General features: G+C 35.0%; 1 protein-coding gene across 4 annotated transcripts in view; it reads left to right on the plus strand.

Annotated features, from left to right (window-relative positions):
* Positions 1–101: 101 nt before the first annotated feature.
* RBM26 (RNA binding motif protein 26) overlaps positions 102–25,484 on the plus strand; it is a 106,884-nt gene continuing 81,501 nt past the window's right edge. For 3 of the 4 annotated variants that reach the window (XM_044670576.1, XM_044670577.1, XM_044670578.1), the window contains exons 1-4: positions 102–173; positions 17,165–17,283; positions 17,615–17,751; positions 23,781–23,869. In XM_044670576.1, coding sequence (XP_044526511.1) covers positions 103–173; positions 17,165–17,283; positions 17,615–17,751; positions 23,781–23,869 — 416 coding nt within the window. In that variant the 5' untranslated portion in view covers position 102. Of the gene's footprint in view, positions 174–17,164; positions 17,284–17,614; positions 17,752–18,573; positions 18,871–23,780; positions 23,870–25,484 lie in introns of all 4 variants that reach the window. The other variant, XM_044670575.1, reaches the window with a different exon arrangement.

The following is a 25,484-nucleotide window of genomic DNA, read 5'->3' on the forward strand; positions in this document are numbered from 1 at the left end:
GGAGGGGGGAGGCGGCGGCGGCGGGGGCAGGGGCAGCAGAGGCAGCAGGGTCCTGGCGTGGGCAGGCAGGGAGGGAGAGACACGGGCCGTGGGCCACAGTGGATGGTTTCTAAAATGATCATCGAAAACTTCGAAGCGCTCAAATCCTGGCTCAGCAAGACCCTCGAGCCTATGTGAGTATCCGGGGATTGTCTTCCCGGGGGGGGGGGTGACCGAAAGACACGCGTGACTGTGTGTATACGTACGTACGTACATAGACATCCACCATACATAGAGACATCTACCGTCGCTCTTTGCTATCTCTTCCTGGCTTTTGTGGGTGGGTGTTGGGGGGGGAGTACAGGAAGAGGGGAGGTTGAGACAAGGTCCGGGGCTTCTGGCACCTAGCTCTTTCCACTCCCACCCGTGGCCCATGTGACCCCGGAGGTTTCGAACTGTCTCCTAACTAAACCCTGCGATTCTGTTCCGGTCCCTCCTCCGCTGTGTCTCTCCCGTTATTACTGCCCTCCCCTTCCCCCGCTACATGGAGCCACCCTCTCTTCTCCGGGTTACCCTTTTCTCGTGTTTCCTGCCCTGTGTGGGGAATTGGAGCTCACCTCCTGTCCTCATCTCCCCTCCCCCCAGCCGTTGTATACTGATGTCCAGACTGATTAAGATGCTTATCAAGTGCCAGGGCTGGGGCGTGTTTTTCGTTCTTCTATTATGGGGTTGTCATCCTTCCTCAGATTAGCAATTATGCCTGCTTAAAGGCCACGTCTCCCATTTGCCATTGACCCCTCCTTTTTTCTTGGATAGCAGATGTAACAGGTAGGTGATTCTAAGGTACATCTTGAGAAGATCCCATTTTTCAAATTTCTCACTTATTGATGTTCTCTGCAATTCTCTTTCCCTCTCTCCCAAGTCCAACCTATAGATTTCCTGAAACATAAAATCATCTGATCCCCACTGACGTGGTGGGGGGGAGGTGTTTGGCTGTTAAATTTGGGGTAGGAAAATATGGGCATTGGGTGTTTTGAAAGTGCTGGATTATTTTAGGTTGAGAAAGAAAATTTAAATTTAAGAAACATTTTAATGATTTAAATTTAAGAAACATTTAAAAACTTAAAAGGGAGAGAGACTCTGCAAACATTGGACAAACTGTTTTTATCCAAATTGTCAATGCAAGGTTCAAAAGTATTTTCCAGTGTCCTTCTCTGCAGGATACTTGATTTTTTTCTGGGCAAATGTTGACAATATTGGCCTACTCAATAATGAGGTCTCTTAAACATTAGATATTTTTATTTTTAGTGTTTTTTTCTTTAGCAGAGTACTTGATTTTTGAAAGATAAAACACCTTTTAGTTTATTCACACTAAACTTTTGTGGTTCTAATATTTAGGACCTATTTCATGTATTTATATACAGCACTATTCTGAATACTGGAAGTGGTATCTTTTTAAATAAAACATGGCAGTTAATCCAGTGATCTGGAGTACAATATGTAAACATAACTAATGTTAAAAATTATTTTAAAAAGGTACCAACTTAAATACTAACTGCAGTGCAGTTTTCAAATCTTATATTGTCATGTATCTTGTCAGCTTTACAAACTTGCCCCTCTTTCTGACTTAGTAGGAGACAAAATTATTAACTACCTATTTTATGTATATCCATACATTTTTCTTAAGTCTCCGAATTTATATTTTCCAAATGTCTCCTCTTAGCTGGTCACATTAAGCCTCTATGCCTCGTTGTTTTTATTAATAGTTGTGGCTAGTGTTTACTAGTGATTAGTTTTACATGCTTTAAGCCTCTACCAAAATTCCTTATCATTTCATCTTATTGATCCTTTTTTATTTGATGTCTTGTTCATTTGTTCTTTTATAATGGTGATTGTATATCCATCTTTACTAAAATGTCTCCAGATACCTTTTAATATATTTATGCGTATGCATACATATGTGTTGAATGTATTATGCATTTCATCTAGGTTTATGTCTCAATTTTGGAAGAAAATAATTTAAAAAAATCAAAATCCAATATTGGAAGGCTTGCTTTATAGAGTTTGGACTCTCTGAGAAGCATGTGTTACCCTATTAGTACAGGCTTAATTTGAAAATAAAATGTAGAGTTTCTATTATCTGATTTACATTCTATTTGGGGATGGTGGTTGATAGTTGCTTTTTGTGTGGAACCAACTTGTAAGTTACTTAAATTCTAGGTTGAATTTGGATTTTTGAAATGCGTATTATTAAGCTCTCATTTTTACGTTTTTTTATTCCTGAAATTTACCTCATTTTATTTTATACATTTTCCAAGGGGTTAGGTTGTTTTTTTTTTTTTTTGGCTATTTAATTCCCCATATAGTTAGTGGCCTGAAAAACAACAGACAATTTCTTGGGGGGGGGGAATGCTGGGAAATTTTATCTCCCCATAACACCTAGATTTTTTTAAAAGTAATTTTAAATCCAAAGCTTTTTCTATTCAGAATTTTTCTTAACAGAATTAAAGTTTTTTTTCTGATTGTTCATATAGCTAAATATGTTATATCTGATGTTTTCATAATTTTAAAGGTGAAAGCTTTAAAAAGATTATTTCTGTTCTTCATTTTTCAGATGAAGAAATGGAAATACAGAGAGGTTCAGTGACTTGTTCTGATTCAAAACTAGCTTTGTGATAAAGAACCTGGACCTCTTGACTCTTCTATATGATGCTACTTAATTAAGCTTGTCGATTGTTGGCAAATCCTTATTTAAAAAAAAATTCTTTTTAGTGTTTTGACAGGTTATATGGATTGTTACAATTTATTAGCAATAAAAGACTTATACTTCAGTCCAGAAACTTAAAACTTGCTTAGTTCAAGTTGGGGCTATAGATTAGCAGTATTACAATGAAAAGTAGTGAAAGGTTTTAGTAGATTGTAAATTCAATTTAAATTGAGTGTGTCATGACAATAAAAAAAATGGATGGCAAATCTTGACTGCTTTTATAGAAGCACAGTGCCTAGTATATTTATGATGTTCAGTTTTCACGTTAATTTTAGGAAGAACTTTGCAAAACTAGAATATAAGCATAGAATAGTCTGGAGACCATAACTTAGAAAAGTTCAAGCAACTTTGAATGTTTAGTTTGGAAAAGAAAAAAACTTAAAACATTATTATCTATCTTTTAAGTATTTTTAGGGCTGTCATATCAAGGTAGGCTTGTTCTGTTTGGCCCTAGAGGAAAGAACCAGGAAGTTGTGTCAATGTAAAGAATTCCTAAGTCATCCAAAAGTGGAATGGACTGGCCTTGGAGGTAGTGGATTGTTCTCTCCTGGAGGTTTACAGGTGGATTCTGAGTGACCACTGACATATATAATAGGGATTCCTGCTTAGATCTCTAAGATTTTAACTTCAAGAGGATGTATAGAAACATTATTAGTATTTTTCTTCCCTTCTTGTTTCTACAACTTTCTCACCACCATACAATTGCCCTCGGTCTAAATTCAGTTCAACAGACATTTAATGTGGACTGAAAGTACCTGACTTCAAATGACCTTTAAGAATATGTCAATTCCACATCTTAAGTATCTATCATCTTTTTTCCACTCACAATTTCACTACTTTAGTTCATGCCCTTAACATACCCTTCACCTTTTACTAAATGCAATAGTCAACCATCTAATTGATCTTGCCTCAATTATCTCTTTTTTCAATCCCATCTTCTACTGCTTACTTTAAGTAATTTTCTTCCAAACACACAGGTCCAACAGTATTTCTCTTGGATCTGTAAACTCCACTGGTTAAGTTTACTTTTAGGATCAAATATGGTAGACCCCTCTTGACATTTAAAAACTCCTCACATTTTGGCTCTCAATTTACTTTTGGACCTTGTTAATTATTACTGTCTTTCCACTACTGTGGTTCAGCCATACTGGTTTTGTTATTTCTCAATACTCCTGACTTCTCTCTCTTGTCTTTGCATAGGTTGTCCCTTCTGTCTGGAATGCATTCTTGTTTTTTCACTTCTCTCTTAGAATCCTAGTTTCCTTCAAAGCTCACCTCCAGTGTCACTTTATATGAGGCTTTTCCTAATTTCTCAGCCTCTCTCAAATTACCTTGTATTTATTTTGGGTATATTTTGCAACTGCATGTATGTACACATGTTGTCTTCCCCCAATAAGTAAGCTCCTTTGGTCAGATACTGTTTAATTTATATCTTTGTATCTCTAGCATCTGTACCTGGCATAGAATAAGTAATAGATTAATTGGTTTTGACTCTGTTTAAGGAAACATCAGAGAATAGACTATATTAGTGTTTATGGTGACTAGTCTGCAAAAGACTATCAAATGACAATTGTAGTATCAAAGGTAATCCTACCTCATTTCCAAGGTGCGTCCTTTTTCTTTGTGTGATATAGTGGGTAGAATGCTTGATCTGGAGTGAGAAAGACTCAAAGTTTATTAGGCCTCAGTTTCTTACTGTGAGATTCTGGGCAAGTTACTAAACTCTCTTTACCCATTCCCTCAATGTAAAATGAGGATAATAGTAATATCTACCTTGAATGGTTGCTCTGAGACTCAAATGAGATAATATTTGTAAAGTGCTTAAAAGGTACTTGCTAGCATGTAGTACATGCTTATTCCTTTTTCTTCCCATAGACTACTGTATATATAAAAGTGCTTAGCACAGTGTCTGTCACAAAGTATGTGCTTAATAAAAGTTTGTTCCCCTTCTCTTACATCTTCTCTGGAATTTGGCTATATTCATTATGTCTTTTAATTTCTCCATTCTGTTTCTGTATGTACTCAAGTCTTTGTCACATAAGGAACACGTATAAGAACCTTTATTTAGCTTATTCATTTGTTCACTTATCTACTTATCCTTTAAAAATATTTTTATTGATTTTTTTTTTTTACATCATCATAGTTTTCCCCAGTAGCCTCCTCCTCCCTTTTCCAGAGAGCCATCTCTTATAACAAATAGTATTTTTTTTTTTAATCCTTGTACTTTGGTGTATTGTCTCATAGGTTGAAGAGTGGGCAATGGGGGTCAAGTGACCCACCCAGGGTCACACAGCTGGGAAGTGGCTGAGGCCGGGTTTGAACCTAGGACCTCCCGTCTCTAGGCCCGACTCTCACTCCACTGAGCTACCCAGTTGCCCCCAACAAATAGTATTTTTAAAAGACAAAGCTGGAGAAAAAGAAGAGAAAAAAAATCAGCACAACTGATAGGAACATTGAAAAAATATGAAAACGTGCAATATGCAACAACTGTGAACCCTTTCACCCCATCTCCCATGAAGAGAGTTGGTTTGGAGTATCCTCTCATACTTGATCTTTAAAATTTTGTTACATTCATGTTTGATTTTTGTGTGTGTTTGTGTGTGTGTATATGTGTGTGTTTCTTTAATTTACATTGTTGTAGTCATTATGTATATAGCTTTTTTGACTGGTTCATTTTAAAAAAGGTCTATGACCATCCAGGGGTCTATAAACATTACATAAATCATTTCTTACAGCAAAGTAATATTTGATTACATTCATTTACCACAGTTCGTTTAGCCCTTCCCCAATCAATAGACAGCTACTTTGTTTCTTTGCTATCAGAAAAAGTGCTCCTATAAATATTTTGGTGTATTTGACAATTCTTCTTGGCTTCTTTAGGGCATGAGCCCACTAATGGGAGTCTCTGGGTTATAGGGTAATGACATTTTAGTTACTTTATTTGCATAATTCCAAATTGCTTTCCAAAATGGTTGTATCATTTCACAGCTTCACCAATAATGTATTAGTGTGCCTATCATCCCACAAACCCTTCACCATTGACTACTGATATTTTTTTTGTCATCTTTGCCATTTTTCAGGGTATGACAGGCAAAACTTCAGGCTTGTTTTGATTTGCATTTCTCTTATTATTAATGATTGGAGTATTCTATCTTATGGTTGTGAATATTTTGCAATTCTTTTGAAAACTGTTCATTCTCCATGACCAGTTGGCTATTGGGAAAGGGCTTTTAATCTCACATATTTATTAGTTGCATGTATATACATTTATACATAATTATTTTTTCCAATTATATGTACAATTTTTTAACATTAAGTTAAAAAGAAATTTTTTTTGAGTTCTAAATTACTCCCTTTCCCCTCTCATTGAGAAGGCAAGTAATTTGATTTAGGTTATACATGTGCAATAAGGTAAAAGATTTCCCTATTAGTCATGTTGTGAAAGAAAATTTATCAAAAAGGAAAAAGAAAAACTGTTAAAAAAGTGTACTGTGATTTAAATTCAGATTTCCTCAGTTCTTTCCCTGGAGAAGGATAGCATTTTTCAAAACAAGTCAAAATTGTCTTATTAGTTCATTATATTGTTGAGACTATAAATCATTTACAGTTGATCATCCTACAAATATTGCTTTTATTGTGTATTACATTCTCCTGATTCTGCTCACTTTTAAGCAGTTCATGAAAAATTTTCCAGGTTTTTCTGAGAGTATTTTATGTATCATCATTCTTATTTCCCATCCATACGTATCAGTTCATATTCCATCACAATAATATACACCACAACTTCTTCAAGCCATTCTTCACTTGATGGGCATCCCTTTGGTTACTTCCAATTCTTTGTCACCATAAAAAGAGCTGCTATAAATGTTTTTGTCATACAGGTGCTTTTCCTTTTTTTTTTTCTTTTTTTAAACTCTTTAGGGTTGGGGGTATGCACGGTTTTATATAGCCTTTGGGCATAATTCTAAATTGTTTTCCAGAATGGCTGTATTAGTTCACAACTCCACCAGCAGGGCATTTGTGTCTGAATTTTTTTTCTGTATCCTCTCTCCAACTTTTATAATTTTTCTTTTCTGACAATATTAGCCAGGCTTGCATGTGTGTGCCCAGAGTTGTTTTAATTTCAATTACTTATAAATCTTGGCAACGAACTCTGAATTAGTTTGGTAATAAAGATTTCCCATCCCCCCCATTTCACTACTTTCCTTCCAAGTGCATTAATTTTGGCTGTTCAGAAGCTCTTCATTTTCATGAAATCAAAATTATTCATTTTATCCTTTATAATTATTTCTATTATTTGGTGAAGAATATATCTATACATAACTGAGAGGAATATGATCTACTGCTCTTAAAATGTTTTTATAATTTGTTGTTGAAAGTGAAGGTTGTCTATCCATTTGGAATATATTTTTCAAGTGTTGGTCTATGCCTTATTTCTGCTAGACTACTTTCCATTTTTCCAAACAGTCAAATATATATAGTTTTTTCATAGATGATTTTTGTTTTCCATTTTATCAAACAATGGGGTTATTGTTTCTGATTCTCCCTTGTCTAGTCTGTTTCATTGATTCATCTCTTCTAAACAATGCCAAGATGGTTTTGATATTTACTCCTTTATGATATAGTTTGAATTCTGAAAGTATTTCTCCCCCCTTATTCCTAGGTTTTCATCATTTTACTTGATAATTCTAGATATTTTATTTTTCCAAATGAATTTTGTTGTTTTCTTATCAAATTCTGTAAAGTATGCCCTTGCCTTGGTGTAATTTGATTTGTGTAGCATTAAAAGCATAGCTTAATTTTGGTAATATGGTCATTTTTGGTTTTTTTTGGCATAGCCCAAGGATAAGCATTGAATATTCCTCAATTATTATTTAAGTTTTTTATTTCTTTAGTGAGCACTTGTTATTGAATCCATACAAATCTTGTGTGCTTTCATGGATTGATCCCTAGAAGTCATATATATTTTCTAATTGCTTGGAATGAGACTTGACTTTCTTGCACAGTTTTGTTATTATATACAAATACAGTTGATTTTTGAGGGTTTATTTTGTAGCTTGCAGCTTTGCTGATGCTGTTAATTATCTCGTTTGCTGATTGCCTGGGACTTTCCAAGTACAGTATAAGCAAATAAGGATAGTTTTATCTACTGTTTTCCTATCTTTATAGTTTCTTTCCCCTGTCTTATTGCTGTCTCTAGCATTTGTAGAACTATATAGTGTAATAGTGGGGAACTTAAAATTACATTTTTCTTCATTTTACTGCCTAACTTTTTATGAAGGCTAGTTGTATTACAATGCCTTCACTTCTTTATTATTCTAAAACTTTTCAGATGTCCACCCAAAGCACCTTATATTTCTTGGGGAATTTTTCTTTAAGTATTAAATTTTGAGTTGGAAATGACCTTTGAGGTAATCTAATCCCATGGTCTGCAAAGTAGGGTATGGCTTGACCCCAAAGAATGTGTGGCTAACCAGTCAGAGATGGGAAGAAAGACTGCATCCTGGTCTCCTATGATGATTGTAGGATTTCAGGAGCATACTTTTATTATCACTTTATCCCTCACTAGATTCTTTCCCTTCATAATAAAAGTTAATAACACCCTCCTCTTCCCACCAGAATTTTAGCCCTTGGGGCAATTATAATTTAATCACCTAGTGAAGGTGGTCAGTGACTAGTAAAAGCCCTTTCCTTTCTTTCATTTTGAGAGGATCACACAGGAAGAGCAAGCATGAGTAGCTTGTGTCATGTGTCACAGATATTTTAATTATATTATCTTTCCCTTAAACCTATCCCCCTCCTAAATTTCCCTATTTCTCTGTGCCATCTTGACTATTCATTCTTACTTCACTTATCCATTAATTTGCCTAGTCTGGCCATTTCTACTTCTCCAGATCTCTCTCAGATTTGACACCTTCTGTCCACTCACACAGACACTATTCTAATTTAGGCCCTTGTTTTCTCTTACCTGAATTATTGTAATAGCAGCCAGTCACCAAATACCTATTAAACACTTAAGAAGAAATTCCTACTCATATTGAGCTTATTTTTAATGGGGAAGTCAAGTACATATAAAAATACAGCCTAAGGGGGCAGCTGGGTAGCTCAGTGGAGTGAGAGTCAGGCCTAGAGACAGGAGGTCCTAGGTTCAAACCCGGCCTCAGCCACTTCCCAGCTGTGTGACCCTGGGCAAGTCACTTGACCCCCATTGCCCACCCTTAACCAATCTTCCACCTATGAGACAATACATCGAAGTACAAGGGTAAAAAAAAAATTCAGCCTAAATATAAAGTTAATAAATGCAAAATGTACTAAGTAGCTAAGTACTATGTAGTTTAGGAGGGAATACATTAGCTTGCAGGAATCAGGAAAAGCTTCATGTAGAAGACTGTGCTTGAGCTGCATTTTAAAGGAAGCCAGGGACTCTGATTTGGAGGTAATGAGGAAGTTCATTTTAGGCAAAGGGGATAGCCAGTATAGTGTGGGAGGTGGAATATCCTGTGTGAGAATATAGAGAGGATTGGTTGGCTTGATTTTGAGGGATGTGATGGCAATATCCAATTTGGAAAGATAGGTTGGGATTAGAGATGCCTCTTTAACACAAGTCTCACTTCAGTTCCTCTTATAAATAGCTGCCAAAATAAATTTCCTAAAGGGCAGGTTAGATGATCTCTCACCTAGTCAGTTAGCTCCATTACTGACTCTAGAATCAAATAATTTTTTTAATCTGGTGTTTCAAATAACCATTTTTTTGAGTTTTGTGATGCATATAATTATTAGTACAGTGGTACATATGCAAAATTTAGGAATAGTTAAATATAAATATTTTAGGTATACTTAAATTGTTTTTTAGAGTAAGGGTTTATGATCAGAATAGTTTGGAGAACACTGATCTTGCTTCTCCCCCTCTCCTGCTCCATAGGTATCCCCTATAACATTGATGGTGAACCTATGGAATATGTGCCAAAGATGGCACATAGAGCACTCCTTGCGGGCATAACCTCCTCCCCTAGTTCATTACTAGAAAGGCAGAGGGTCTTGGACAGAGCTACTCCCCTCCACCTCTCCACTGTACCTGATGACATTTTTCCATATCATCAGCCTCTCTGCCCAGCAGCCCAAAGGGAGCACCCAGTGGGTAAGGTGGGTGGCTCACAGGAGGCAGAGCTGGAGGAGATGGGAGTACTTGGGCCATTCCCCTCTCCCTTTCACCTGTGTTGAGGACATTTTTTCACTTCACCCACCCTCACCCCTCTGTCCAATAGCCCAGTGGGAGCACTTTCTCCCTCCCCTGTGTGGGGTGGGGGATGAGGGGAACTGGGCACAGCATGTTGTCTCCCAAAGGTTCACTGTCACTGCCTTATAACATTTCTCATGAATAATTATCCTGTACCTATATCAATATCTCTAGTGATAGCTAAGAAGATAACATCTTCTTAGATAAAAGTATTTATTAAGTGCTTACTAAGTGCCAGATATGTGCTATATGTCTAAATAGGTTGCAGAGGACCTTCTGTTATAAGAGTCTTGGAATAGCATGTTATCTCAATCTTTAAACTCTAGTGTTTCCTGATTACTTCCAGGATAAAATATAAAGTCTTAATAGACATTTAAAGCTCTTTACTTTCTGGCCCCTTCCCACCTTTCTAGGCTGTTTTACTTCTTTTCATGTGTTCTCTAATCCAGGTATAGCTCTACTTGCTCTATAGATTGGTCATTGTAGCTGCTATTCCGTATCATAGGTCTGTACCTTTTACTTTAGTGTTATTCCCTATGGTTAGTGCTCTTCTTCCTCATTCCCACTCTTAGTATCCTTGACTTTTTCTTAGATTCAGCTCAAATCCTATCTTCTTTAGGAGGGTTTTCTCTGTCTTCCCAGCTTCTAGTGTCTTCTCCTAGAAGAATATTCATCTATTTAGTGTCTGTATCTTGTATATACTTAATCACATGCTTCCCCTTAGAAAATGAGCTGCTCATTTTCCTAAGGGAGTATGCTACTCTCCAGGGCAGAGTTTGTTTTTTTCTCTTCTTTATGTCTCAGACATTTAGCACAGTACAGTGCCTGACATAGTAAAAATGTCTAACAATGCTTGTTGACTGACTGAAAAGAGAAAAGTTGGGGCTGTGGAGGAGAATGATTGCTTTTTTTTATGTACTTTAAGAACTGTCATGTTCAAGAGAAATTTTAACTTACTCTGGTGCAAGAGAGCAGAGTCAAATGTAATGGATGGAAATAACAAATGGGCAGATTTTGACTTGATTTTTAAAAATTGATTTTTTGTTTGTTTTTTTGTCATTATCACTCTCTGAAATACCCCTCTCCCCATGATCCAGCTTTTTAAACAAAGAGTAATAAAGGAGGAAACAAAAATTCAATAAAACTAACCAACAGATATCTCACCAGTGTATGCAGTGCTTCACATTCATAGTTCCCTATATGAGCAAAGAAAGAAAAGAGAGATGAATTTTCTCATCTCATTTCAGTCTGCTAGAGATATTGAAGGTGTTTGGATCAAGTGCACATGGTAGTGTGATAACCGTAGCAGAGAAAAGGAGACCTCTATTCAAATTCTACCTCAGATACTTTTAGCTATATATTCTGGGCCAGTCATTTATCTTCTGCTCCAGATCTCAGTTTCCTCATTTATAAAATAGGGATGAAATGAGTATGTACATGATAGGGAGAGTTATAGTGAAGTTCAAATAAGATAATAAATATAAAGGCATTTTGCTTTTACATTTCATTAAAGTACTTTGCAAACCTAAAAAGAGTTATAAAAATTTTTTAAAGCAAGGCTGGGATAATGAAATCATGTATCTCAATTCTCAATAAAAATTCAAATTGCTAAATCTATGATGTAGGAGAAAGACCTTTTTATTAGGAACAAGTACTTAGACGAAAGAACAATTTATCTTAGTTTATTGTGAATTCTATAATAAACTTAGTTTTTAAAAGTTAGCATATATTTAAAACTTTTAAGAGTAAATAATAATTATGAAGTGAGGTTGCATGATAGCTAGAGACCTAGCTTTGTAATTACAGACTTGTGCCATTAAGTCATAATTCTGATATAGAATAGCTGGGTGGCCAAGGGCAAAAAATTCAACCTCACCGTTTCTATAGATGGCTTTTTAAGAGTAGAGTTAAGAGGCAGCAAGGTGGCTCAGTAGATGAATGCTGCTAGGATGGACATATCATTTGAGAATGGTATGACATTTTGGAAATATCGTGTTTGTATCTGGTGTTTCCCCGCATAGGAAAATAATTGTTGGAGGAATTACATAGGAAAGTAATTATTTTGTTTTAATAGAGTTTGATCTGTGGAGTTATTTCAGAATTAGGTGAAAGTAGATTATTATGTAGTAGAGGCCTTGGTTAGTAGATCCTTTAACTAATATATGCTTATGTTAGTATGCAAATTGCCAATTTGAAAGGAACTTTTGAAGCAAATTTTGAACTAGAAGTAAAGTATTTGCCCAAAGCTCCAAACATTCAAAACATCTTGGGTGAGTGAAGGATTAGATAAGTGAGATTGGAAGTTCTCTGAGCTTGGATTAAGAAACCCTAGGATCAAGGAAAAGTTTCTCTCTTAATCTTTAAAAGATGAGGCAGCAATAGAAAAGTTGAAAGAACAGATGGTAACTATTAACTCCTGGTCATACTGTTAATGTGAGAAGTGGGAGTAGCGTGCAGATACTTTGCTTTCCTTACTCATTTTTGTGCAACTTCTAAGAAAGACTGAAGAAGTTGGACTTTTAGTTTAGAGATTAGGGTATATAGGATGTATGAAACATATATTTACTAGACTGTACTTATTTTCTCTTATAACTGGTCATTGAAAAGGTTACATTGGTGGGAAACTGCAGACCTTAAGACAGTGGTTCCCAAACTTTTTTGGCCTACTGCCCCTTTTCCGGAAAAAATATTACTTAGCCCCCTGGAAATTAAATTTTTAAAAAATTTAATAGCAATTAATAGGAAAGATAAATGTACCTGTGGCCATCACCACTCCCTGGATCGCTGCAGCAACCACCAGGGGGTGGTGGTGCCCACTTTGGGAATCACTGCCTTAGGATATTAAACAGCTTATTTCTTTCATATTTTGGAATGGAGTCTTAGCCAATAAATGAGGAGTCTTAATTTGTAGTCTGACTCTTAGTGACCTATCCTTGTCCAGAGAACTATTTTTTTATTTGAAGGATAACTTGTGGGGGTCTTTGATAACTGCATTCTCTGTTGATTCTCTTCATTTATGGGCCTAGTCCATTGTCTAAAATATTAATGAACTAGTTCCAAGAACTTTCTGTACAGTCTGGGCAAAAGATATTCATTATCTACTTTTTCCCCCGTTTGGATAGTTAGACCAGACTCTCTTGAGTAGTGATTATGTATCTCACTTAAAAGGCTCAGTAGAATTCTGCAACTTGAAGCAAAATTATATTGTTATATATTCAAGTAAGGCTGGAAGACTTCAATCTGTAGCAGAGGTTCTTGATTTGAAGTCTGTGAACTCAGAAATAATATTTTGATAACTATTGAAATATGATTGGTTTCCTTTGTAAATCTGTACATTTTATTTTATACATTTAAAAACATTCTGAGAAGGGCAAAGGCTGTATCAGAGAATCAAAAGGTTCTGTGATGCAAAAAAGTTAAGAATCTCTTATCTATGGGAATTCCTTTTTCCTTTGGGCTCTCTTAGTCATCTTTCCTATTAGTATACACATATATTTGCTGTAACTTTTGAATTTTCATTTTAGACACTTGGAAGCAATGATTGCTTTTATCAATTTTGTAAGTATGGAATGATATGATTAATATATATTTACCAAAGTAGATTGAAAATCTACATCAAATTCTTTCCCATGTTTAAGTCCATTTAAAAACCCAAGTCGTGATTATTTGGAGGAAGTATAACTTGGTTGTGCTGTATTTGGAAGACAGTTAATATAACAAAACAAAATTGCTTAATTTAAATAAATTTTATGGGAAGATTGTGGCTGCTAGGACTTAAGAGTTATACCACACTACTGAAAGAATTATCTCTGGACTTCCTCACCTAGCCCAAGACTTCACAGTAGAATCCCTTGTGTCCTGTAGAGACTTCACAGCAGAATCCCTTGTGTCCTACAGAGATCCTCAGATAGATAAGCTGTAGCAGATTGCAGGTGAAGGACAGAGGAGCCTTCTTAGTCAGTTTTAACATTCTTTGAGCTTCATAGTACCTATTTCCAGCTCAAATTGAGCCTTCCCTGAGGCCGTTGGATGAAAGGGGAGTGTTCTTGTTGGATTTTGCCTTCTAGTCCTTGCCATCCCTAGCCTTCCCCAAATAAGTAATTGACTGCTTAAGCCCAGCTCAAGAGAAGGCTGTTCTGAGCAGGGCCAGCACAGCACTCTAGACCTGAGCCAAACAGCCTAAGGCTGGCCCAAACCCATCACCATCCTGGCAGAGAGAATAGCCTTGTGATGTTCCAGGTCAGGATTGGTGGCTAAAGCCCAGCAAAAAGCTTGAAGTAAAAATCCAGTCTGATCTGTTCCAAAGCCTGTGCCAATAGGAACCTGGCATGAAAGTAGCTTCTGAGCCCAGAAGCAAGGAGAAAAGACTTCAGGCAGAGCCTGTAGCAGAGAGAAGGACTGGAGCACTATAATATGAGGGAGTCCCTAAGCAGGGCTTAGCACTTGAATTAGCCACAGGGTCCTTTGACAGAAGGATGTAATTTGGCAAGATTAGGCAGACCTTGCTTACATCATTCAGTTTTGGAGCTTAATTCAAGTCCATCTTCTAAACTCAATACCCTCTTCCTCTTCCTCCCAACACATATATCATTCATACAAGTAAAACTGGAATAGCATGAGGAAATAAATTGGTATGCTGGAAGATCTAGGGATATATCACCTGGAAGAGAATAATGAACCTACAAGAAGACAGGTACTGCCTTGAACAAAATGCGTTCGCCTTAGGGATCGTAAGAGTCCCTGGAAGAAATAAAATGAAAGACAGAATAGAAAAGCTGGGAGGAAAGACTATCATTGAAAACAGACACTTTAGAACAGGTGGTGAAAGACATTCATTCAAGATGGTTAAAGACACTGATTCAAGACCTGAATTCCTGAAAACTAGAATAAGCCAAACAAAAAAAAAACAACTCATTAAGACAAGAAATTTCAAAAGTTTAGATTTATTTTAGGAAATTTTAAATGAAAACTAGTCACTAAAAAAAGAGTTCAAAACCAAGAAACAAAATAAGGATTGCATGAGACTTAACTACTGCAACAAGTGAAAAGAGGAGAGCTTGGAGTAGTTTAGCAAAATAATAAAAATTATTGATGTACTTATATTCCCTATATCATTCCATTTTAAATCAATGAATGGGGAGTGGTAATAAATATCTCTTTTCCCCTGGCTTTATCTTTAAATTTCTGAAACAAATGTTACTGGCAAATATAGAAAGAATAAAGGGATATTGGAGCAAAACTATTCTTATAGAATGTCAGAATTTTCATAGGAAAGTTCGAGAAAAGTTAACTTCCATCCTGAACAAATAATGAAATAAATTAAGTCATGTAAACTTAAAAGGGCATTTAGACCAATCTGAAAACTTTCAGTGATGGTTTTCTTTTTCCCTTCTATATTGCATATCTTATCACTTCTCAGATCCTTTCCATATTTCTCACTGACTTCTCTTTCCACTGCCACTACTGGAGATCAATTTCTTACTACTCTGAACTGTTGTAATAGCCTTCTAACAAGTGTCTTTTTAAACTTCTACTCTGTATCCTGTCCAATCTGCTCTCAGAATAGCTTTCTTAGAGTTCACTCCTTTGATTAAAACCTCTTTAATGACACATTGTCTCTCTTGTAAAGTACAAATTGCTTATCCTGTCATTCAAGGCTCTCTGTAAACTAAGATGTACTTTTCTATTCTTATATTACTCCCACAAAATCTTTGATCCAGCCAAAGTACATTACTGTTGTTTTATTCATTTGCTCTCATCCCTCTCGTTCTTTACCTCTCCAAAGAGGGTTGGGGGATGGGACCAAAAACAAAACTCTTGTAGCAAAGAAACATAATCAAGAAAAATAAATTTCCATATTAGTTATGTCCACTAATGGGCTTCATTCCTCATATGTCTATATACTCTTTCAGGAGACAGATAGCATTCTTCATTTTTTGTCCTCTGTAATTATGATTGAATGGTGCTTTTGAAGATATATAAGAATTCAAATGCTACCTTCTTCATGAAAGTTTTAACTGTTGGACATCATGTAAAATTTTACATTTCTTCTTTGGACTTAATGAATATTAATTAAAGCTTTGTATATATTCTAGCAAGCTACTTGAACATAAACTACTTTAATAAAACTTAACTAAACTTAAAAACCTGTTCTCTAGAGTTTAGCATGGTATAATTTGAAAATTTACTTAATTTAGACATGACATTAATATATACTAGGGCACCTCAGTAGTACCATTTAAATGAGTTAACTAAATAAAGAAAGCACCTTATAAAATTATAAAGTAACACAGTGATCCCTCAACTATTGTGGGAGTTATGTTCTAGAGACCCCCATGATAGGTGAAAATCCGTGAAGTAGCAGTGTTATTTTATTATTTATATATATTTTAAGGATTTATAAAACCTTCCCACTCTCCTTTATGTGTTATTAATCTTATAATAATTTCTGTTTGTGACAATGTACCATGTTGGATTGAGAAATGGACTTAGAATCAGGAAAATATGGCTTCAAATACTACCTCCATTGTGTGCTATGTACAGATTACAATCTGAGCCTCAGACAACTCTTTAAGGTTAAGTTAATATGAGAGAGATTTTTACATTACAGTTCTCAGGAATAATATAGGGCTTTGACTCGTTTTTGTTAGTATGGATCTACTTTCTAATAATGAATCTTCCTGCTGTCTTCGTATGTGTATTAATACTCCTTTTTTAATTTCAATTTTTTTATTTTTTAAACCCTTAACTTTTGTGTATTGGCTTCTAGGTGGAAGAGGTAACGGTGGGCAATGGGGGTCAAGTGACTTGCCCAGGGTCACACAGCTAGGAAGTGTCTGAGGCCAGATTTGAACCCTAGGACCTCCCGTCTCTAGGCCTGACTCTCAATCCACTGAGCTACCCAGCTGTCCCCTTAATACTCTTTTTAAGTGTTTGTTGACTAAGGATTTTCTTAATAATTTTCTGTTTTGATTATATTATATACTCAGATTCATGTTACATATATAACATTCTAAAAGCATATCAAGGGAAACAGGACGACTAATATTTACACACTAGCTTCCACTCATTCATACTCATAATTAAACGATAAGCACACAGAGTTGTATATGTAGTTGAGTTTTATGTTTGCAGATATTTTTATTCACATACTTATATTAAAAATTCTTTTTTACTTTTAGCTGTGATGCTGACCCATCAGCTCTAGCTAAATATGTCCTTGCTTTGGTAAAAAAGGATAAAAGTGAAAAAGAGCTGAAGGCATTATGTATTGATCAACTGGATGTATTTCTTCAGAAGGGTAAGTGGGAATTATCTCTTATAATCAAATGAAAATATAGATAGAATATAATTTTAACTGGCAGCAAGTAAAAGGACAACTGTTGTTCTATCCACATTGTGCTAATAACATGGAAGACTAGGCCATGCCAACATTTTTTTTTCAACTTGATCTTCTTTATTAGTTTTGTTAGAAAATTGCTGAAACTACAAAAAAATTAAACTTTGCTAGTTAAAAATTAAAAAGCATTGTCAGAGTGCTGGCATAATCAACTTATTCTTGTTTAGTAATGGATAATTAATGTCTTAGAAGTGTCTCTTAACTTGTAGTTTTTCTAATTTCTCTTTTTTAGAGACGCAGATATTTGTAGAAAAACTTTTTGATGCTGTGAATACGAAGAGCTACCTACCTCCACCTGAACAACCATCATCAGGAAGTCTAAAGGTAGAATTTTTTCAACACCAAGAAAAAGATATAAAAAAGGACGAGGTAGGAATTTGGGTCATATCTTACAAGCTGTTTAAGTTGTCCATATGACATCAGCATTGAATTATATAATTTTATTTGCCATATGTTGTTGTTTTGGAGGCTAATAGTCATGTCATTATTATTATTATAAGATCAGATTTGCCAAATATCTTTGCTTTGCAGTGTTTTTAGATGCATGTAATGAAAGCATCCCTTTTTAGTAAAAGAACCCAAAAGTTAGACCTAACCTCAGACTCATGTAAAAACTCTTAATTTTGGACTTTAAAGGATCACTGAAATATCTGAATAATACTGAAAAAATATTGTTTCATTTTTTAGGATTTCTCCATTTTATTTACTATTGCCATTTAACACTAGAATTTTTTTTTTTAAACCCTTACCTTGCATCTTGGAGCCAATACTGTGTATTGGCTCCGAGATAGAAGAGTGGTAAGGGTAGGCTATGGGGGTCAAGTGTCTTGCCCAGGGTCACACAGCTGAGAAGTGTCTGAGGCCAGATTTGAACCTAGGACCTCCCATCTCTAGGCCTGGCTCTCAATCCACTGAGCTACCCAGCTGCCCCATAACACTAGAATTTTAATAGCCACTTATTAGTGTTTGAGGATTGCAGTGGCAGTAATAGTAATTCATAGAAATTGAGCTATTGTCTGTGTTCAGTCAGAACTATTATGTTACGGATTTTTTAAAGTAATAATTGGGGGCAAGATGGGTAACAAGAAAGTGGGTAGGCCCCTTATTTGGGGTGGATGGTATAATATTAATGATGACAGAGAGAAAGTGGGACTACTCAACTACTATTTTGCTTCCATCTTCTCTGTCAAGGAGAATGATCTTCAGACTGGAAAGGATAGAACAAACATGGTTAAAAGGGATTTGGAGCCAAAGATAGGTGAGGAGATAGTGAGAGAGCACCTAGCGACTCTAAATGAGTTCAAGTCTCCTGGCCTGGACGAATTACACCCTAGGGTGCTGAAAGAACTCACAGATGTGATCGCTGAACCGCTGTCGGTGATCTTTGATGAATCGTGGAGAACAGGAGAGGTGCCGCGGGACTGGAGACGGGCAAATGTCCCAATTTTCAAAAAGGGGAAGAAGGTGGATTCCACAAACTACAGACCGGTGAGCTTCATGTTCATCCCAGGCAAAATTACAGAATGGATTATTAAACAGATGGTTTGGGAACACTTAGAAAGAGAAGCAGTGATCACTATGAACTAGAATTTAAGTGATGCCCCACTAACCTCATTTATTTTTTGACTAGGTTATTAGATAATGGAAATGCTATAAAAATAATATATCTGGATTTCAGCAAGACATTTAAGTTTCTCATAGTATCCTTATAGCCAAGATGGAGAAATATTGGTTGAATGAGAGTACAATTAGGTGGATTCATACCTGGTTGAATGACTAGATCCCAATGTGTTTTGATTAATAGATTGCTGTGAACCTCAAGGGGGAAGTCTTACTTAGTGACTTTCTAAAGAGCTTTGTCCTCTGCCCTGTTCTCTTCAGCATTTTTGTCAGTGACTTGGATGAAGCTGGATAGCTAATACATTGGAATAGAGAATCAGTGTCCAAAGTACTCTCAATAGGTTGAAATGATGATATGAATCTAACAAGATAAAAAAATAATCGGGATACATGTAAAACTTTGCATTTATGTCGAAAAAAATTTAACTGCTCACTTCAGATTGGAGGTGGTGGTGATATGGCCAAAATGTTGTTTTGGTTCCTCTGAATCTGTATTCATGTGAAAAAAATAATTATTTTTCTTACCAAAGTTCAACATGAATCATCATTGTTATCTGGCTACCAGATGAACTAATACAGTTTTAGACTGCAATAATGGAAATAGAGTGTCCCAAATGAATGAGGAGATAGTTCCACTATATTCTGCCCTGGTCAGACCATAGTCTTGGCATTGTGTTCAGTTTGGATGCCATTTAGAAAGTTGGACATGTAAAAATTGTAGTGTATCCAGGAAATGGTAACTAGCATGGGAAACTGGAAACCATGATCAGGCAATATTTAAATGAACTGAGGGCATTTACCTTGGACGAAAAAAAGAAGACTGAGTGGGACATGATACCTATCTAAATATTTTGAAGGGCTTTCATGTAGAAAATAAACATTGTTTTTGTTCCAGGGCACAGAACTAAGAGCAACAAAGGGTAGAAGTTATAGGGAGTCACATTTGATACATCATAAAGAAACACTTAACAGATAGAGCTGTTGGGTAAGGAAATAGACTTCTCTGTAAGCTTCCCATCACTAGTTGTGTTCAAGCAGGTAAATAAATCATTTGCTGTGCCATGTAAGAGATTCATACTTTTAACCAGACAACTGTAGTCATAATTCTTGAAACTTAGGTTAGTTAGTCAACCATTGTTGATTTCGTATACATTTGTATCAAAAATGCAGTAGCCTACTTTTTGTAATCTTGACCTTTGTAGGTAGTAAAGCTTATCTAAGAAGAGCATGAAAATACTTGGTATCTCAAGGAGTCAGTTGAGGGTCTACGGTAGCTAATCACTAATTGCAGACACTAAATAGTTGAAAATGCTAGCGTGTTTATTGAAAGTTTTTCAGTAGTATAAAGAAGATTTGGTTATTTCTGTGGTTAGAATTGAAGAGCATGGCTGTAGACCAGTGGTTCCCAAACTTTTTTGGCCTAATACCCCCTTTCCAGAAAAAATATTACTTAGCCCCCTGGAAATTAATTTTTAAAAATGTTAATAGCAGTTACTAGGAAAGATAAATGTACCTATGGCCATCACCGCCTCCCTGGATCGCTGCAGCACCCACCAGGGGGTGGTGGTGCCCACTTTGGAAATCACTGCTGTAGACTGTAATTTTTAAAATTGGGATTTAAATTAAAATTTCTATTTTAAAATAGGAATTGTGGTAAAATTGTCAAGGTATAATTTAGTAGGTTGCTTCTATTGAAGGGGTGCCATGAGGAATGTTGATATTTGTTCTTTCTATGGCCCTGTTTGACCCAAATCCAAAAAGTTAATAGGGTTGTATTAGTCTTCCCTTCAGCTTTCTAAGCAACATCAACTTTCAAGTTTCTTATTTTATTTGAGTGATATATATCCATCTTTAGCTCTAGTGTCTTCTCAACCTTTCCATTTAAGCAGTATCTATGTGTGACCCTTCTAGTCTGCCTTAATGTCAGAAAATTATCTGTGCTAGTCACAAAAATTGATGGCCTTTGGTTCAAGAATTGGAGGAACACAGGCATATTACTGTATACAAATAGAGGAAAAAGATCAATGTCAATTCATATAAATATATTACTCTTGGCAGGAGATGAAGGTAGGGGTAAAAGGAAGAAACACTACGTAGGTCTGGTTTCTTGCTTGCCAAAATGTTGTTTTGGTTCCTCTGAATCTGTATTCAGATGTTCCTCCTATGGGTCATCATGCTATGTATTCACATTCAGGAATGCTTTTGGCACTTTGGAGTTAGGGAGAGAAATGAGATGATCATATCAAGAAATCAGATGCAGATTTAAGGGGTCAGTGATAACCGCATTGGTGTTATACTTGAGACCTCTGGCCACAATTTGATGACATAGCCATATGTTTTAAGAGTACTGTGTTCTTTTTGTCAAATTGTATGCCAAAATTGTTTGTTACTTTATCTAAACTGTTGCTGTATCAGTTACTACTACTTCATCACCAACTTTCTGGCTGTTATTTGACTTGGCTCTGGTCTTTTTATTCTTCCCGTTTTGAGGGTGTCAATGTCAGTTGGCCATCTGGGCTAATCATTATTAATTGTTTTTAGTGTGAGCAATAGAAATTCTCCATGGAAGTTGCTTTCTAAGAGTTACTGATCTAAATGATCTCAAGTGAGGCTTTGAGTCAGAAAGAAAGGGAAGATAGATTTAGGTGGGCTCCTTGTAACTTTGCTTGTTTGTAATAACTTGTTTTCATGTATTCAAATATGTTGGAGATTAAAAAGTATGCAGAAGAACAAAGGTAAAGATTACTATATAAGCCATAAAAAAATTAGAAAATGAAAAGTTCATTTTTGATGGCTCAGGACTTATTTGAAGAAGTTAAGATTTTAAAAATATGGTGCCTGAGAAGAAAGGTTAAAAAAACATCCTTTGCTGGAGGCTATGAGTTTAAGTTTAATAGAATCTTAAAACTAATGGATTGAAAATTATTTAGATATTCTAATTGCAAAATGATGATAATTTCTAACTGCCATGAGTTCTTAGAAAAATAATATGGCATATAACTAGCTTATAACTGTAAAAAATAAACCAGTTTTGAGTTATATATTTTTTTCTTCAAAGATTTCAAGTTGATCTTAATAGTTTATTTGGATAGAGAGGTAAGACAATTAGTAACTTTGTTTAAAAAAAAATCTCCCTAATAAGTCATTCATCATTAGGTTGTTAAATTTTGTTGTGTCTTGATTTTTACCATATTAAATTCAGTAATTATTTGTTTTATTGCTCCCATTTTGGTTGATTTAGGTTTACATAGGTATTTAATGCCCAACTTCAGAATTATACTTTTTAAAAAATACTTGGCTTTAAAATATAATTGTACTTATATAATCTTAAATTGTTAAAAAAATTTCCCTTGGTCTATAATTATTAAGAATTATCTTAATTAAAAAAAATAACCCAGCCTTTTAAATAATTTTATTAAAAGAATTTTAATTTTAGAAAAATGACAATAGTACTAGTTCTTTTAGAGTTCAACCTGTAGATTTCCAAGTTCCCTCATTTTTGGTAAAATGATTGGCAAAATATGCCACTTTTAGAGAAAAAGAGGAATGTTGAACAGAAATAATCTAAATTCAGTATGCCTATAATTTCTATTTTAATTGTCTCCTTGACTATCACACTTCTATAAGAAGGCCTCTATTTCTTTACCTGACCTAACAACCCCAATACCTACCTACTTTACCACATGTAAATTAAGGGGCAATTACCTCCCCCTTTATGATACTGATTTTGCTTCAGCTATCTTCTTTAATTTGACCATAAGACTTTTCTTCATCTTTGGCCTTTGTAGCCTGGTGTGTATAGTAAGCTTCAGGTAGATATTTGTTGATTGATTTATGTAGTACTCATCCACTTCCCAATAAATTCTTATTTAGCCTTCTTCCCTCACCTAAATATAGCCCTTTTTCTTCCCTCTCTACCGCATACTACTCCTCCTACTTCTCTTTAGAATGCTTTCTGGGGAAGGAAATGAGACATAGTAGAGTAAAGGAAAAAGCCTGATAGTAGAGGGTAACCTAACATGGCACCCCAGAGTTAGATGGCATCTATATAATGTGGAGCTGTAATTTAAAACCTAAATGAAATTGTATAGAAAGAACAATGAGGAGCCTTGGAGAGTTAGAGTGGTGGTATTCAAAGAAAACCAAGTGTTAAGAGGGAAAAAAAAAGAGTAAGGGTTAAAGAAAGAGTTGCCCATTTGAGTTTTATTTGAGGATTTTTTTTTCATTGTATCATAATATGAAAGCCAGCTAGAGGATAAGCTGTTGGGGGAGGGGGAGGAACATCATAGTGCTATCTGATGTTAGACCAGGACTGCTACATTTTTGGGTACTTTTCTGTCTTGCTGAAATGCTCATTTTTTGATAGTCCAATCAAAATACTAACTTGTTCTTCCATTTCCCTCTATGGTTTTTTAATGAATTTGTTAAAATCATTAAGACTAAGTGTACATATATCATCCATGTGCTTTTTGAAGAGATAAAACAAAAGTTTTTTTGATTATCTTTAAAAATGTCTTCACTTTATGAAACATAGTCCTTTCTACTGTTTTCTAGGATGGGTTTGTTGAGTTTATTTTCTAGATACTTTAATCCATTTTGACTCAAACTTCCTTTTAACCAACTGAATTGAGTATTATGCCCAATAGATAATTATACATTTAATTTAATTTTTATTGTAAAATACATAAAATCATAAGTTAATTAACCTAAAATTTTAACTGGGTAAGTAGTAGTCATTGCTCAATATACTTTTTGAAAATTTCTTTCCTAAACTGCAGATCACAAAGGAGGAAGAACGAGAGAAGAAATTTTCTAGAAGGTTAAATCATAGTCCTCCCCAGTCAAGTTCCCGGTACAGAGAAAATAGGTGATGAATTCTTTATAAATTGTTTTTTTAAATGCTTATTTTTTTACTTAGGGTTAGCTCTTTATATAGGATTTAGTGATAGGAAGTGTAACTATTGGTTACTCATCTGGGACTTTTTTTTTTTATATGATCTAGTAAAGACCTTTTAGCTTCATGCTCTCTATTCATTTGTTACTTCCCCTTAGAGTTTATAAGGCACAGATTATCTGCATAGTATTATTCCAGAGCTAAGGGAAAATATAGAGATAATTTAGACATGATTTTTGCCATCATGAAAGGTCTTATATGCAGACAAATATATCTGCCTAATAGTGGCAGCTAGGTAATGCAGTGCATAAAGTGTCAAACGTGGAATCAAGACAGACCTGACTTCAAATCTAGCCTCAGAGACACTACTTATGTGGTCAGAGGTTAGTAAGTCATTTAATCTTTCAGCCTCAGTTTCCTCATTTTAAAAATAGGGATTATAATAGCACTGCCTCCCAGGTTTGTTGCTAGAATTAAATGAAATAATAATTATAAAGCGTTTAAGAAAGTGTCTGGCACATAGTTAAATATTATGTAAATGTTGTTGTTATTATTAATTATACTATAGATGGCTATTTAATGATAATAACTATAATAAAAAGCAAGATAAGTAAAAGGGGCTATTCTCTGTCAGAGAAAAAAGTCATTTTTCTTCTTGTAGATTATAGGATTTAGAGGTAGAGACAGTATTATAAGATCAACTTGGCCATATGACTTATTTAATAGATGAAAGAAAGGCACTAAGGTCTAATAGATTGACTGGCTAGGACTAAGGAAGACTTCTTTTTGGTATTTTAACTGGTTCTTAAAGAATTTCAAAATATTCAGTGGATTTGGAAGAGTTTTTAGTCATAGAACACAGCATGGGCAAGTAGGTAATATTGTCTGTTAAAATTCTGTTTCCAACTTCCAAGGGAACTATCAAGTCTTCATTATATTCACTTTAGGCAATAAATACATTTCACTATTTTCAAGGTTGGATTCTATTATATATTAGAAGGAAAAAGAATGACTTTTTTTTCCCCCTTCCCGATAAGGATATAGTCACAAAAAAAAATAGGTGATCATATTCTAGATGTGGGTGGTAGACTTTTACAGAAATTTGAAGGAATATTTTTCATGTTTCAGTGCAACTAAAAAATTAGTAATGAAAATAATACCGTTAATGCTATTTATTGCTTGAGTATTATATATAATTGAATGAATGCTTCCTAAATACTATAAAAATGAGTGTCAATTTTAATTATAATTTTCCTTTTATTAAAGAAGCCATATGGATGTTGTATAACATTTACCTAGAATTTCATATTCTAATATAAATTCTCAACTGGTACTTCATTTAGCATGAAATACCCCACCCCTTTATTGTGTCAATATCTTTCTTTGAAAAAGGAAAGAAAACAAAACACTTAGAGCTCTGTTTATGTCATAGTCAGGTACCTTATATGTGAAGATGTAGACTATTGAACTTTCATTTTTGGATTATCAAAACCTCATCTATAAAGTGATTTTTATAAATATATTTTCCCCTTTGAAAGAAGATAGAGTAGCAAAGCAAAACATTTTTATTTTTGCCATTTTTAAAGAT

Source organism: Gracilinanus agilis, chromosome 3 (assembly GCF_016433145.1).
Source record: "Gracilinanus agilis isolate LMUSP501 chromosome 3, AgileGrace, whole genome shotgun sequence".
Classification (NCBI taxonomy): Eukaryota; Metazoa; Chordata; class Mammalia; order Didelphimorphia; family Didelphidae; genus Gracilinanus; species Gracilinanus agilis.